This window comes from Abramis brama (assembly GCF_963993115.1).
Source record: "Abramis brama genome assembly, chromosome: 7".
NCBI classification, from domain to species: domain Eukaryota; kingdom Metazoa; phylum Chordata; class Actinopteri; order Cypriniformes; family Leuciscidae; genus Abramis; species Abramis brama.
The window spans coordinates 5984788-5999748 of record NC_139969.1 but is presented as its reverse complement, the minus strand read 5'-3'; the positions used below and the strand labels follow the sequence as shown (position 1 = coordinate 5999748).

General features: G+C 36.0%; 1 protein-coding gene across 4 annotated transcripts in view; it reads right to left on the bottom strand.

Moving 5' to 3' along the window:
- Positions 1-321: 321 nt before the first annotated feature.
- Positions 322-14961, bottom strand: part of hecw1b (HECT, C2 and WW domain containing E3 ubiquitin protein ligase 1b) — a 38130-nt gene continuing 23490 nt past the window's right edge. For all 4 annotated transcript variants that reach the window (XM_084119714.1, XM_084119715.1, XM_084119712.1 and 1 more), the window contains 17 exons: positions 14327-14439; positions 11324-11445; positions 10516-10701; positions 10302-10436; positions 10110-10209; positions 9790-9886; positions 9617-9700; positions 9364-9470; positions 7698-7812; positions 6949-7062; positions 6721-6873; positions 6434-6532; positions 5480-5609; positions 4852-4998; positions 4651-4765; positions 4121-4319; positions 322-3103 (listed from right to left, as the gene is read on the bottom strand). In XM_084119714.1, coding sequence (XP_083975840.1) covers positions 2992-3103; positions 4121-4319; positions 4651-4765; positions 4852-4998; positions 5480-5609; positions 6434-6532; positions 6721-6873; positions 6949-7062; positions 7698-7812; positions 9364-9470; positions 9617-9700; positions 9790-9886; positions 10110-10209; positions 10302-10436; positions 10516-10701; positions 11324-11445; positions 14327-14439 — 2128 coding nt within the window. In that variant the 3' untranslated portion in view covers positions 322-2991. The remainder of the gene's footprint in view (positions 3104-4120; positions 4320-4650; positions 4766-4851; positions 4999-5479; positions 5610-6433; positions 6533-6720; positions 6874-6948; positions 7063-7697; positions 7813-9363; positions 9471-9616; positions 9701-9789; positions 9887-10109; positions 10210-10301; positions 10437-10515; positions 10702-11323; positions 11446-14326; positions 14440-14961) is intronic.

Below are 14961 nucleotides of genomic sequence, written 5' to 3'. Positions count from 1 at the left end.
AGTCAAAGAGTATAATGAGTATTGACTGTCTGGCTATAACAATAATAATTATTTATTACTATTATTTTCATTATTATTATACAAATAATTGCTGTGCTTTCTATAATAATACATTTTTGGTAATATGTGTTTTATATTTTTTGCTGTATTTAGTAAAATCCATCAGTTTTAAGATTATGTATGGAATTATAGCACATCCTTTTACACCGTACTGTACACAGAATATAATTTAATATCTAACGTTACAAAGAAATTGTACAATTTCCCAGAGTCAGCGATATTTCAGACCATGATGGATTATACACAGGAGCGACACTCAAATTCAGATAGAAAGTGATTGTTTATTGACATTCGTTAACAGTGTAATGCTGTAGTTACAGAGCTCAGCCTGAGAGAGGCGCTATAATTGACCTCAACACACAATTCAAATTAACATTTGTACATTTCCGCTCTTACTCTCTTCCATACAGATAGATTAAAAGTGTAAAAAGACATAAGCAGGCTAGTGTATGTGTCCGAGGTGGAAGCAGGAGCCAACTCTTTCTGCATTTCCCACAATGACATGTTTACAGAGAGGCAGTATGTTCCAGAACCTTCTCCTTATTTCTCTCACATTTTCATTTCAGGGCTGCGAGAGTCTTGATAAATGAAGAAACGTCCTTCACAACTGCCAAAGAGTAGCATTTCTTATCATTCCAAACAAATATGCATAGTAATATACATTTGAGAAAACCATTTTGAACTAACATTATGTCAATAGTAAGTACGAAGACATGTTTAAAAAAAAAAAAAGATGAACTGTTGGCTGTTGAATTGATTCATCACATTTTAAAATTTAGATTTTACATAGACTGTTCAAGCAAATATGTACACATTTGATATACAGACATTTTATAATTTCTTAATTGGGATAAATAATACAAATGCACTTTCTCTACATTCCTAACATCTTAAGCTGAGTTGAAGTAGTGTTCATTTTTGAGCTGCAATTGATTTTTAGATAGAATTACATTTCAGAGACTATCAAAGCCTGATTGCTTTACTTCTCCATCACCACCTTAAAGGGACAGTACACCCAAAATTAAACTGAAATGGAAAAAAAATACAAATAATTGTCATCATGTTATTCTGTAAAGAAATGTAATTAACCATTGTTGCGATTAAATCCTCTGCATATTCAAACAATGCATTTTTTGGGTGGACAATCCCTTTATGAAAATATTAGGAGATACAAATAAAAGACTGATTCATCAAGTGTGGATTAGACACAAACACATGCACCTTTAAATGGCATCAAGTTAAGATGATTTATGACGATCTTAATGTATAAAACACACATTCACATCATTTTAAAATGTAAACATGAACAATAATCAAAACTTCAGCACAGGAATCTAGTCGTCAATAAACCAACCCACAGAACGGACCAATCTGACCTTTCAAAGAAATGTTTTCTGACATTTAAACCAATTTCCTTTTTGAATAAATATATTCATTTTCAGAATTTCTCACTTATCTTCACCTTAAACACGCAAACAGCTGAAACACTCAAGTGAACGTGAAGTGTGGCACACAAATTCTTCTACTATTTGGTCTGTCATTTCTTTACAATCTCTTCACCACTTTAAGTCATAAAAAGACACCATATAAATAGATATAAATAGATTATACATTTTATAAACATTGGGGAAAATGAGTGCATATCATGGCATCAGGAAATTCTAAGTACATTTTAGTACATATAGTAAATTTTAAGTGGCCGTGGAGATTTAATCGTATGCAAATGAGCCACGATGAACTGCCAATGGGAGCGCAGACAGTAACGCCCACATGATCGGTTTTTGAACATTTAAATAAATAAACAACCACACAATAAATAAAACAAAAAATCATTCCATTTTGACAACTAATCAATTTTTTTGCCATTAAAAATGAACATGCTTAAGGGAAATTTGTATATAAACTGCAGCAGGGCATAAAGAATCACACCATGAACAGTAAAACCGCTCATTATGAGCATTCACTTACCGAGATGTCTTCACTCCTATTGGCAGTGCTCATTTACATAAAGTACACGCCCAAATCGCTATAAATCACTGTCACCATGAATGCACCTTTGCACAGTGTCTTAACCAAACGCAACTGCCACAACTTACGAGACATTTTGTCAGTCCCTTGTTTTTTGTTTTGTTCCGCTGGGTAACTCCGCCCACAGTGCAATCTCATTGGTTCAAAATCTCACTCTACACAGCTGTATAATTAACATATTCTAACTGGATTTGTTGAGTTGCTTAGCATTTCCACTTTCAGTGACGGCCTTAAAGAAAAAATGCAATGTTGGGGCGTTTTTTTTTTTTAACATACCCAAAAACATTCATTCATTGAAAGCAATCATGTGTCAACACTAAAAATTTCATTCAAACATTACAGACGAAACATAAAACAGCATGAAGCCTTGAACATCCTTGAACATCGTTGATGCTTTAAAGATTTGAGAAGTAAAATGTATTGATTGATAAACTAATACATCAAAAGTGTCAAATCAAGGTTTAGACTTGCCATTTCCCCCTAGTCTGTCTTTGACTCCTGCAAAGTGACATGACGTGATGTCACTTCCTGTGATGATGACGTGTTGGGTGAGATTCTGTGATGTCATCACTTACAGTAATTACGGCACCTCAATCAGATATTTTCTGTGAGTGTATTTGGTTTTAACTTTACAATTCTTGTCAAAATGCACCAAAAGAAAAGGACGGTTTATGGCGAAATGATGGTGTGCGAACTGAGAGCGCCTCCAGCGGAGGTCGAGGCCCTGAGTGTTAAAGCAGGTTGAAGGCTTCTCTTTCACTATTGCATACCCGTTACACACTGTACACCCGCGCAGGTGACTGATGCATGCAGTGGTGTCCTGAACAAACCAAACGAACACAGGATACGATCCACGCTAGTAGATAATTAAATACAGTGTACACGGAAAGTCACGTGAAGTCCTCACTCAAGGCCAAAAGTGCTGGTTTCTTCCACAGCGATCAGCAGTTTCTCGTACAACATCGTGTAGGACGGATACGGCGGGAGATCCAGACGATTAAAGCATGTGTGCGCCCTGAGAAACCAGACATGACACATCCATCAGCCTGGCTGAAAACACGTTTATGATCTCAAATGGATTGGTCGTCAGTTTCTACAATCTTGGCCAATCTGTTTAGGGCTGCTCATGTTTTTAACATTGATGACACACCAATGAAAAAACTAAATCAAGGGACAAGCTTTCTTTTTAAAATTATTAATATTTTTAAATACACTTCATTTATAATTATACTTTTAATAAGTGGTAATTCTAAATTATTTATATTATTAAAACGGTCAATTTCTAATTATATTATTAGTTAATGTTAATTTTAAACTATAATGTTTAAGTTAATTTGTAATTATTTATATTATTAATTAATGTTAATTTTAAAATATATGATTAAATAATTCTTTTTCAATTATTTATATTATTAAATAGTAAATAATTTCAGTGCTTCAACTTATTTAAACTTATTCCAGTTTATTACCAAGGCAACAATTCTAATAATTTGAAATGAACATTATTTATTAATATAATTTAAAATTATAATTTTTAAATTTAAAACATTTAAAAAAATGTGTTCAAAGTTTTTCAACTAATATTTATATTTTATTTCATTTCAGCTTTATTTCAATTAACAGAACAGAAGGCACTTAAATTCATAATTTTTTTTTTGTAAAACACCCTTCAATATTAATTCATATTAAAATATATATTTTTACACCTTTACACAGAATTTCTAGACTATTTTAAGTTTCTTTCCTGACTGAAAAGACAAAGGACAGGTGTATAATTTTGATTATGTCTTACGTCAAATATAATGGAAGTAAACTGGTGTGTAAATGCTGTAATAAGTTGACTTTAACATTGAAGAAGAAACTTGGATAAAACGTTTAAAGATCAATCGAATGCTTACAGATTTTTAGTACAACTTGTACCTTTCATCATTTCATTATTGATATTTGCATCTTTAAATTAATTTTAAACCTTTCGCATTCCAGCTCAAATCAAAGTCAGGTTTGTGAAAGATGAAAAGGTGTGTCACTATACCTCGGGAGCGATGTGATCTTGCCCCATTTCTCGATGCAGAAGCGTCGTAGGCCGTTGCTCCCGCGCAGGGCGGTAAAGCCCTCGTACGGCACGCTGGAGGTGCCCGTCACAAACTGCAGCAGACGCAGTCTCTGTTCATTATTGAAGCGCTCCACCGCTCCCCAGAACCACCGGATGACGATGTGCCCATCATGATAACCTGATGATGAATATACAAAACTAGAATACACAACATTTCACTTTGTATACTGACTGCACTGAGAAACATCATCCTTAATCAAGCAGGTAGGAAATATACCGTAGGAAAATTATATGAATGCACACATAAATAAATAAAATATAATGCATAATGAATACAAGGTCTTGAAGTGACAATACAATATAGTGAGAAAAAGAATCCGGATAAATACTGACATCTTTCAACACGTATGGATTAGGGCACAGCCCTAATATCAAGATTTCCGACTGCATTTATGTTGTGTATTTGTGTATGTATTTGTGTCTATATAGGTGTAAGTGTGTGTTCTGACCTCCTCTGTACTCTGTGTTGTTTCTCCAGTCGTTTAAATCGATTTCTGCTGTTCCTGCAATAACCAGCTCCAGTTCTCTGGCATCAAACACAGAAACAAGACGAGAGTCCACCACCTACACACACACACACACACAGGTTAAAGGTTAAATGGTGGCCACACGGACAGACAGAGAGTAAATCAGATGACAAGCATGCTTACCTCGTAAAAGCCTCGGACCAGAGCCTGAGTCTGCTGGACGACGCCTCGCTCCACCCTCCACTTCACCATCCGATCAATATATTCCTTCTTGTTTTTCTCCGTCACCTGCATGTTTGTCCCGCCGGACTTCAGCTCCCGCTCTGTTACCTAACAAACATACACACCCTATCTCAGCAAAGATATTTTTGTGTTTAATTCGTTCCAAATCCACTCTCCCCGAATTTTTAAAGATAGGGAACTTTAGGCAGCTGTTTATTACAAAATTTTGTAATAATTTCTTGAATTTTAGAGGTAATTTAACTGCATTCTAATAGCCTTCATCACACAGTCAGTCGTTGCCATGCATCATGTTCGTAACTAAGCTGCATGCAATATAAGATGACGTACACGCCTGGGTTGGGGTGTGTTAAAAACGTTATTAGGAGAAATTTAAAGTGTCGCACCAAAAGAATGTGTGAAAGTGGATTTTACAAACTTATCTTTAAAATACAGTATACTGAAAAAGGGACGTTTCTTTCTCTGCTGAGTTTATATATACGCATATATAGAATTGAGAAAGCATAACAATCTACAATGAGAAAGCATTTTCATGATGTTAAGACAGGATTTGTTTCAGGGTTTCTCCCACCTGGCCGAACACTTCCTCATTGACAGTGAAGGTGAGATCCAGCACATCTGTGATGTCATTTTCCTTCATCCACTGTAAGCTCTGGTGGAACTCCTCGTCCAGATACTCCAGATCACTGAGATCTGTGGATCTGCAAACAGGGGTAAAACATTTATTCTAGTTTATTTATTGTTAAATTGCATTAAAGTGAATTAAGGAACATTTTTGAGATTGCGGTAAAAAAACAAAACAGGTGAATTTAAATGAAATAAATCTAGATATCTGCTTCCTATTGGCTATCAAAAATACAATTTCTGTCAGCCACTAATTTGGAAGCAAATATAAACTACCGTTCAAAAGTTTAGGGTCAGTAAGATTTTGTTGTTTTTGAAAGAATTTAATACTTTTCTTCAGCAAGGATGCATTAAATTGATTATACATGTGATTTATGTATATATATATATATATATATATATATATATATATATATATGAAGAGTTCAGATGCAAAAGCCTCTAAGTGCCATCTGAAATTTTCTTCTAGAATGATAATTTTTATCAAGTTCGTATATTTAAGTTCAGTAATTTCACTTAAATGACAATTAATAGGTAATCTTCATTGCCATTTAAGTGAAATTACTAAACTTAAATATACGAGCTTCAATCTAGAAGAAAATTTCAGATGGCACTTAAGAGGCTTTTGCATCTGACCTCTTCATATATATACATAATATACAGTATATGATAGTGACAGTAAAGAGATTGATAATGTTACTCAATATTTCTATTTCAAATTAATGCTGTTCTTTTGAACATTCTATTTATCAAAGAATTCTGACAATTAGATTTGTGTTTTCAATAAAGACCTTTATATACAATTCACAGGACATTCACAATTTAAGGCAATTTTCTGTCATCTTTGAACCCTACATGTTGATTTAAATGTAATGCATGAAATGCTTTCCGGTCCACTCACAGTCTGAGAAGAGCTTTATAAAATGGGCGGGTGAAGAAAGCGTCCAACAAATACTGATGAATCAATGCCAAGCCGAGAATCCGACCACTGAAACGGAACCTGAAAACACACGGCACATCAAGCGGTCCATGAAAGAAGCTCAAAAACAGAGATACTAGCAATAACAGCAGTCTGTGAGAGCAGCCAATGACATAACTTATTTATTTCTCTGTCAATGGCAATTCAGTATGATTTCTCATACCACACAGAAAGTGGAATTCCTTGGGAGGAAGTGGAAAGAACCTTACCATTCCAAATGGTTTTCCACAAAAGCAGACATGGGGCTGATTTGGACAGTGTACGTGTCGTTAGCGGAGTACTCAAACAGGCCGTAGTAAGGGTTAAACAGCTCTTGAGACAGCAGGAAGAAAAACTCTCGTGACGGTCCGCTGTAGTCCAGTCTGGAAAGAAGAGCAGAATTCAGATATAACCACATATGACTTTTGCTTAAACACTACCTATTCGAGGAGCCTCACCCTTCTTCTCCGACAAAGGTGATGTACAGCTTGTTTCTCTGGAGCTCTTTACGGGAGTAGGCCATGACCTGGTTAAACGTTCCTTCTAAAAGATGATCTCTTCTGACAATCAGTCTAAAAAAAATAAGATGAAGTGAGAAGTGTAGGACATTTATCTTGCTGATACTACTTTATTGGCCTACACTTGATCTTACTTTAAATATTATAAGCAGCATATTTAAACACACACATAAGATTGGGGTCGGTAAGGTTTTTTTTATTTTTTTTATAAAGAAATTAATACTTTTACTCATCATGGATGCATTAAATTGATCAAAAGTTTACAATATTGCCAAAGATTTCAAAATAAACGCTGTTCTTTTGGAACTTTCTATTAATCAAAGAATCCTGAAAAAAAAAAAAAAACTATTTCCAGAAAAATGTTAAGCAGCACAACTGTTTTCAACATTGATAATGATAAGAAATGATTCTTGAGCTGCAAGTCAGCATATTAAAATGATTTCTGAAGGATCATGTGAGGCTGAAAATTCAGCTTTACCATCACAGAAATATATAGCTGTTTTCTATTTGAAAATATTTTAAAATGTTATTTTAAATCATAATAATATTTCACAAAATTACTGTATTTCTGATTAAATAAATGCAGCCTTGGTGAACATAAGAGACTATAAAACAATAAAAAAATCTCACAGAGCCAAAACCTTTGAACGGTTATATAAATTGTATATCAATTGTCAGTGTTCACGCACTTGATCTTCCCAGGTCCTTGCCCGTAGCCCTTTGCTTCAAGCTTCCTGTAGAAGTTGCGCAGTTTGGCTTCAAAGTCTCTGCGGTAGGGCGCTGGTGCCCGAGCCCTCTGGGTCCCTAAAGAAAAGACCAAACCATCACCACAGATGTGAACTCCAGCTTACTGCAAATATCAATCATCAGGGAATGACTGTGAAGGATCAGCAGGCCATAAAACAACTCCAAAAGGAAAGAGGAGATTGTTCACCTCGAGAATAAACACACGAATGGGTGAGATGATTGTTCCTTTCGTTACGTTACGTAAAAGACATATTACAGGACAAGGATCTTTGATAATGTACCGGAGTACAGTTTTATCCTTGATCATTTTGTGACCGGTTTTTGAGTGTCCAAACATGCACAACGGTCAAGTTTTACAAAATGAAAGTATACAAAACAAGACTAGTTAGTTAACCACTTTATGGACAGAATAAGGAAAAGCCGTGGACAAAGGATTGAATATTCACACAAAACAGGCTTAGGGTCTGTAACATGTCCATCATGACACAGAGAGGGGCAGCTGGGTGGGGACAGTATTGAAGGCTTGAGAGCAGCTGACCTGGAGAGCCCTCACCAGACAGACAGCAGACTGGAACGAGAGGAGTTCGCTCAAGGAAGCCTTTATCAGAGTAAATCAGAGTGTGTGTGAATAATCTATCACTTTCCTTGCAAATTTAAGGATCTTCATGAAAATAAATCACTTTAAGTAAGAGATAATGTACATCAAGCCTTTTGATATCGCTTGTATCAGCCTGAAGTGGTTTATGCAAGTCCCCTTCGTGTCAGGGTCCTGATCACCCGGTCGGGTTTATTCTGCTATAACCACCGGTTGGATTATAGGAAATATTATCCTGCTTATTCAACGGCTACTTGCCACAGTACATAATTAGACACGGAATATTGATTTGAGTTTAAATATTTTATAAGCTCATTAAATCCGCAAACAAAAACAGTTCCTAGCAGCTTTGAGCCTAGAACAAGATGGACATTTAAGTGATAATCTATAGTAGTACTACTTTTTTATTTGTGGAGAAAAGCTGTTTTCACCACATAAATAATGACGAGGACATGGAAATATTGATTTGAGAAGAACCATTTTAAAATCTTACCTGTTTGTTATATTATAATCCATTACAGTGTACAAAATCCGAGCAACAAGACAAACACTTCAACAATATTACCACAGGGCTATTATTAATACTGAAGTCATCTGGTTTCATTTGACAGTAAATACTGTAGAGTCGATAATTGAGGCTCAAGATGGCATCAGAGTCCATCTGCGGTATAATATGAGAGAAAGAAGTGCCGGCCTCAAATACCCAGATGAGCCGTCATCATACAGCTTTGCTATTGGCAACAGTCATTATCGACTGACCGCAAAATGTCACAACTGGCCAATCAGAATCAAGCATTTCAGAGAGCTCTGTAATAACTGGTTTTAATATCCATCTCAGATCCTATCCCAGTGCTAAATACTGATGTATATGGGCTAATGTGTCTTGAAAAGTTGGTCTGGAGATACAAATGAGGACTGAATTGGGAATTATAATATCAAGATGTCTTCTAAATAATATAAATGTCATTTGCAGACCATCCGAGGCCTATGGTTAAAGCTCTCGGCCGACTCACCTGGAGAGTTCTGGGGAGAAGAACCGGGGGAGCAGCGCGGAGAGAAGTTGAACCCGGGGTGAAATGAAGCGAGAGGAACGTAAGACATGATTTCCTCCTCAAACAAACTGAAAAGCAAATCAAAACACACTCTGAAGAAAGCATGTGTGACAGTTTATGAATTACAAATGCACACTTTGTGCAGCCCAGGAAATCTTTGCGTTCTTATACAGGTAAATTTGCTTTCATGTGGCCAATCTGCTGGGTGCTTTACCTTAACAGCATGACCAGGTCAGCATCACACGACAGCTTCTCCAGTCTCTGTGTGCCTTCGGTTCGGATGTGGAGCACCTTCTCCCTTTAGACATAAACATACCCGAAAAACTGAGAACTGCTTGGAAGTGCTAATGATGCATTACAATAACAGAGGAAGATGGAGGGTCATACTTGAGTGAGTGATTCCTCGCCAGACTCGGCTGTCGCTCCTGAAGCACCTCAAAGATGTTTGGTTGCCGTAAAAATGCTACAATCTTATCATTGTAGGCTGGGACACAGAAGGAAAACATTTCTTACTATAGCCTAATCATTGTTGAAAACAGTTGTGCTCCTTCATATTTCGTGAAAACTGAGATAAATCTTTTTACTGTCACTTTTGATCAATTTAAGCATCTTTGCTGAAAAAAAAAAATTCGTACTGACTTTTAAACTGACAGACTTTTAAACGGGAGTGTATACATATAGTATAGGTATTTATTTTTTACCATTACCTAATGGTACCGGCTCCTGCTGGCTTCGTATAGCTGCTACCAGGCTGTTTCCAGGCCTGGCTAACAAAGACACCCCTCGGGTGCGCGACACCTCTGATGCCTGGAAATGATTGTGGAAAATAATAAAATGAACTAATAAACATTGTAATATTACGTAACAGTAATTTCCTCTAGATGGTGAGTGTGTCTGACCTCTCCTGCACTGTAGCTGCGTAATCTCTGCAGGTGCTGGCGATGCGTCAGGTGGTTGGGCAGTCTGCCGTTTTGCAAGGGGATTCTGGGATCAATGAAGGTTGTGGCACGACTGTTGTGGTCTACAAAGAACGACTGCAGAGAAAAGTGGAGGACAAACAGTTGAAATAATGGCACTGATGCGAGCTGTTGAGAACTGCGTGCTGTGACGTACCTTCCCCTGTGGGTCTGTTTTAATCTCCCAGCCCCGCGGCAGCTCCAGCTGAGCATCAGCGAACCTATTCAAGAAGGTCACCAGGTCACGGTTGTGCTGGTAGCGCTCAAAGTTTCGAGCATCCCGCCTGATCTTCAGGACCATGTGTTTCAGACACGAGCTGTTGGTGAACATGCGATACGCTCCCTATATAAAAAAAAGAGGAAGTTAACATAACATTGGCATAAACTTCTTAATTACAACGTACACTACCATTCAAAAGTTTGGTGTCTGTAAGATTTTGATGTTCACCAAGGCTGCATTTATTTGATAAAAAATCCAGTTAAAACAGTAATATTGTGAAATATTCTTACAATTTAAAATAACTGTTTTGTTCTCTTAACTGTTGTAATCTTAATATATTTTAAAATGTAGTTTATTCCTATGATGGCAAAGCTGAATTTTCCGAAATCCTTCTAATATGCTGATTTGGTTCTCAAGAAACATTTGTTTTTACTATCACTGTTGAAAACAGTTGTGCTGCATAATTTTGTGGAAATCATGATCAATTTTTTCAGATTCATTGAAGAAAAGACAGTTCAAAAGATCAGCACTTACTGAAATAGTAAAGACATTTAAAGTGTTACAAAAGATTTGTGTCACTTTCGATCAATTTAATGCATCCTTGAATAAAAGTATTAATTTCATTAAAAAAGAAAAGAAACTGGCTGACCCCAAACTTTATAATGGTGGATAAATTAAATACTTTATAGATAGAAAATTAATGTTTTAAAAAAATAAATAAATGTGTAGTGAGGTAGCAACTCACATAATTTGCGTGAAGCACAGTGAAGAACTCTGGGTGAGTGATGAATTTGACCGCTGGACTCTGCAGTAGTAAAGTGATCTTCTGACAATGACCCGGAGAACATGGTGCGTCTCTCCTCAACTCTTAAATGAAAGAAAGATAATATAAAGGGATAGCTCACCCAAAATTAAAATCCTTCCTTTTGACCCAGCTCTCAAATCTCGTTTATGCTTCTGCATGGCCAAACCTGCCACATTCACAAGATATGTGAGGTCTGTGTGCAGTTTCTTCTTATCGTCTTTCTACATCTAGTGTGCTCTGCTTTTGGCTGCATGCAAAAAAAGACAATCTCACATGCACCATGAACACACCAGATTTCAAAAGACAGAAGGCAAGTTTTTAAGTTAGTAACGACTTGATTTTCAGTCATTGATCAATTTTTCTCAAAGAAAGCCTGATATGAAGACCTGACATGTACTGTAGCATATATTTAAGACACTTTTTGTTCTTTTTAGAACAGATATTGGTTACTTTCTACATTTGTAACATGCAAATGAGCAAGCCCTGATGGAATCTACAGGGGTTTTTTTTCTTCACATTTTTGTTTTTGTGGAAAATCTGCAAATGGATTTAAACATGGTAAAATGTGTTAAACAGAGCTAAGAAAATTATACTCTAATTGGTAGCTGGACGCATTATCAAATGACCTGGAAAAGAGCATTCTGCATTGGATTATGTGCAGAATAATTATTTTTTTTGTAAATAAAGACTAAAACAAAGAGGTTGTGACTGACATGAGGGTGAGCAAATGATTTTCATCTCCGTGTGCAGTGCATACGCAGATTGTATGTAGGTACGTATGCAGTGCAGAAGCAGGACGGGCTCATTGTCCTTTCACATAAGAAGCGTTTGCAGTGCGCAATTGATCTGCGGCTGTATACCACATTTAATACAACATTAGTTCACCATCTATTCATTATTTTTATTTCAAATCCAAACACAAACTGAAAACACTTTTTCAGCATTGTGATTCTCTATGTACATAATAAAGGAATACAATCTTTCACACATTACATTACAAACGTAGATTAGAAACTGTTGCACCCATCAGATTAAAAAAGGTTAGAGAGAAAAGTACCAGTAACAGTATTACCCGCGCTCTCAAGAGAGAAACTCATTACCTAGAGACAAACTCATTTAGAGGTCTTTAGAATCGCATAGAATCTAAAAGCTGCAAGCAAAATCTTCCATTTATGTCTAAAATACTAGAAAAGGTTGTTTCCACTCAATTGTTCTCCTAAAAAAATATATCTATGAAAAATTTCAGTCAGGATTCAGGCCTCATCATAGCACAGAAACTGTGCTCATTAAAATCTGACCAAAGCTGCATCTCAATACCAGTTTTACTTGATCTTAGTGCTACGTTCAACACTATAGATCATGACATACTCTTAGATCGATTACAAAATTACACTGGTATTCAGGGACAGGCATTAGGGTGATTTAGATTGTGCCTATCTGACTGTTACCATTCTGTTTATTTAAACTGGGAATTATCCAAGTTAACATCAGTAAATTATGGAGTGCAACAAGGGTCTGTTTTAGGCCCTCTGCTATTTTCAATATACATGCTGCCTCTTGATAATATTTTTTTAGAAAACATGGAACTAATTTCCACTGTTATGCCAATGATACACAGTTATATATTTATATATATAATTATATATATACACCGGTATATATATATATATATATATATATATATATATATATATATATATATATATATATATATATATATATATAACCAGATGAAATCTCTAAATTATCCAAGTGTGTTAAAGAGTGTGTTAAAGATGACCAGTAATTTTCTTCTATTAAATTTGGATAAGACTGAGGTATTACGTTAAAGTTAAAGATAATTATATTTCGATTTTTATATTATATTTTATATTATATTAATTTCGATAATTATATTTCATGTTACAAAAACAGACTTCTTCCACCTCATTGCTAAGCTTAGGAACATGTTATCTGTTTCTGATGCAGAGAAGTTAGTTCATGCATTCATGACCTCTAGATTGGATTACTGTAATGCATTACTAGCTGGTTGTCCTGCATTCTCAATAAACAAGCTACAATTGGTCCAAAATGCAGCTGCTAGAGTTCTCACCAAGTCAAGAAAATATGATCATATATCCCCAATTTTATCTCTACATTACAAAGTATTGCTACTGACATATAAGGCCCTAAATGGTTCGGCTCCTGTGTATTTAACCAATCTTCTATTACCCTACAATCCTTCATGCTCTTTAAGGTAAAAAACTCGGAACTTTTGTAGTACCCAAGATATCGAAGTCCTCTAAAAGAGGGAGAGCATTTTCGCATTTGGCTCCTAAACTCTGGAATAACCTTCCTGATAATATTCAGGGCTCAGACTCACTCTCCCAGTTTAAATCTAGACTAAAATCTCTTAAGCCAAGCATTCACATAATACATCTCATAACCTTGTTCTCCAGTTATATCAGATGAAATGCACATGAATATTTTTTGCTTGAAATGTTATGAACAGCAGCTACGCTTATTTTTTCCATTTGTTTTTTCTGTCTCTACCTCCGGATGCGCATCCCGAGGTAACTAGAGAGCACGCCAGCTTCATTTTGGATCCAGCCTCTTATGAAGATTACAGATGACCCAACACCTCTGAAGAGATGACGCCAACTCCTGCGAGGACTTCAGATGACGCCAACTCTGAATCAACATGCACCACTGCCAAATTTTCTATATATTGTAATCATTCTGATCACAACTTGTAATAATTGCTTTAATGAGATCATTGTTTCTGCCTAGATGAATACATCATATTAGCTAACTGCATGATTTGTAATATATTAGAACTGTACACTTTTGACATATAGACATTCAATTTGAGTCACCTCTGATAACAGATTACTGTAAAGCTACTTTGAAAAGAGCTAAACAAATAAATGTGAATTGAATAGAACTGAATGTTTATGAAGTTACCGGTTGTTTGTGGAGGCGAGTCCGTTTCAGTGTTGGCTGTTCTCTCGTTGCGGGGGCTGCCTGACTCCTCGTCTCTCCTTTCTGTGGCCATCGTCCTCTGGATGGTCTGATACCTGACGAGTGTACAAGAGTATTGTTATAGTCACAAATATCAGTACAGTAAGACTCCCATCATAAAAATAATTTACAACTATTTCTACCCGCACACCCTCACATATATCCCTTACGGTACAGTAAAGCTTTGTGTGCTTTAAGAATAATCTAAATCTGTCATCCACTGCTTGTGGACTCTTAAAAAAACAGCCTTTAATTACATTCTTTGTGGAAACATGACCTGAAACACACTTTTGCCAACATCCTATATTGTTGTCCTGTAGGTGGCAAAAGAGTGCATGTTTATAAGCCCATGTGAACATACTTGTACCGGACAGAGTCTGTGCTTAAAGCAGCATTTGACCCAAGAGAGTGTGAAAATGAATCATTGGCTTTGAATTATGCAATTACTACAGAGGTTGCTATAGATACTTATGTTATGTGCCCATTTCTTTTAACTACAGCAACAACATCCCATTAGTGCTAAATATACCACTTGCAATAAACCACTTGATGCTGACCAATAAAGTGATCTTACCACA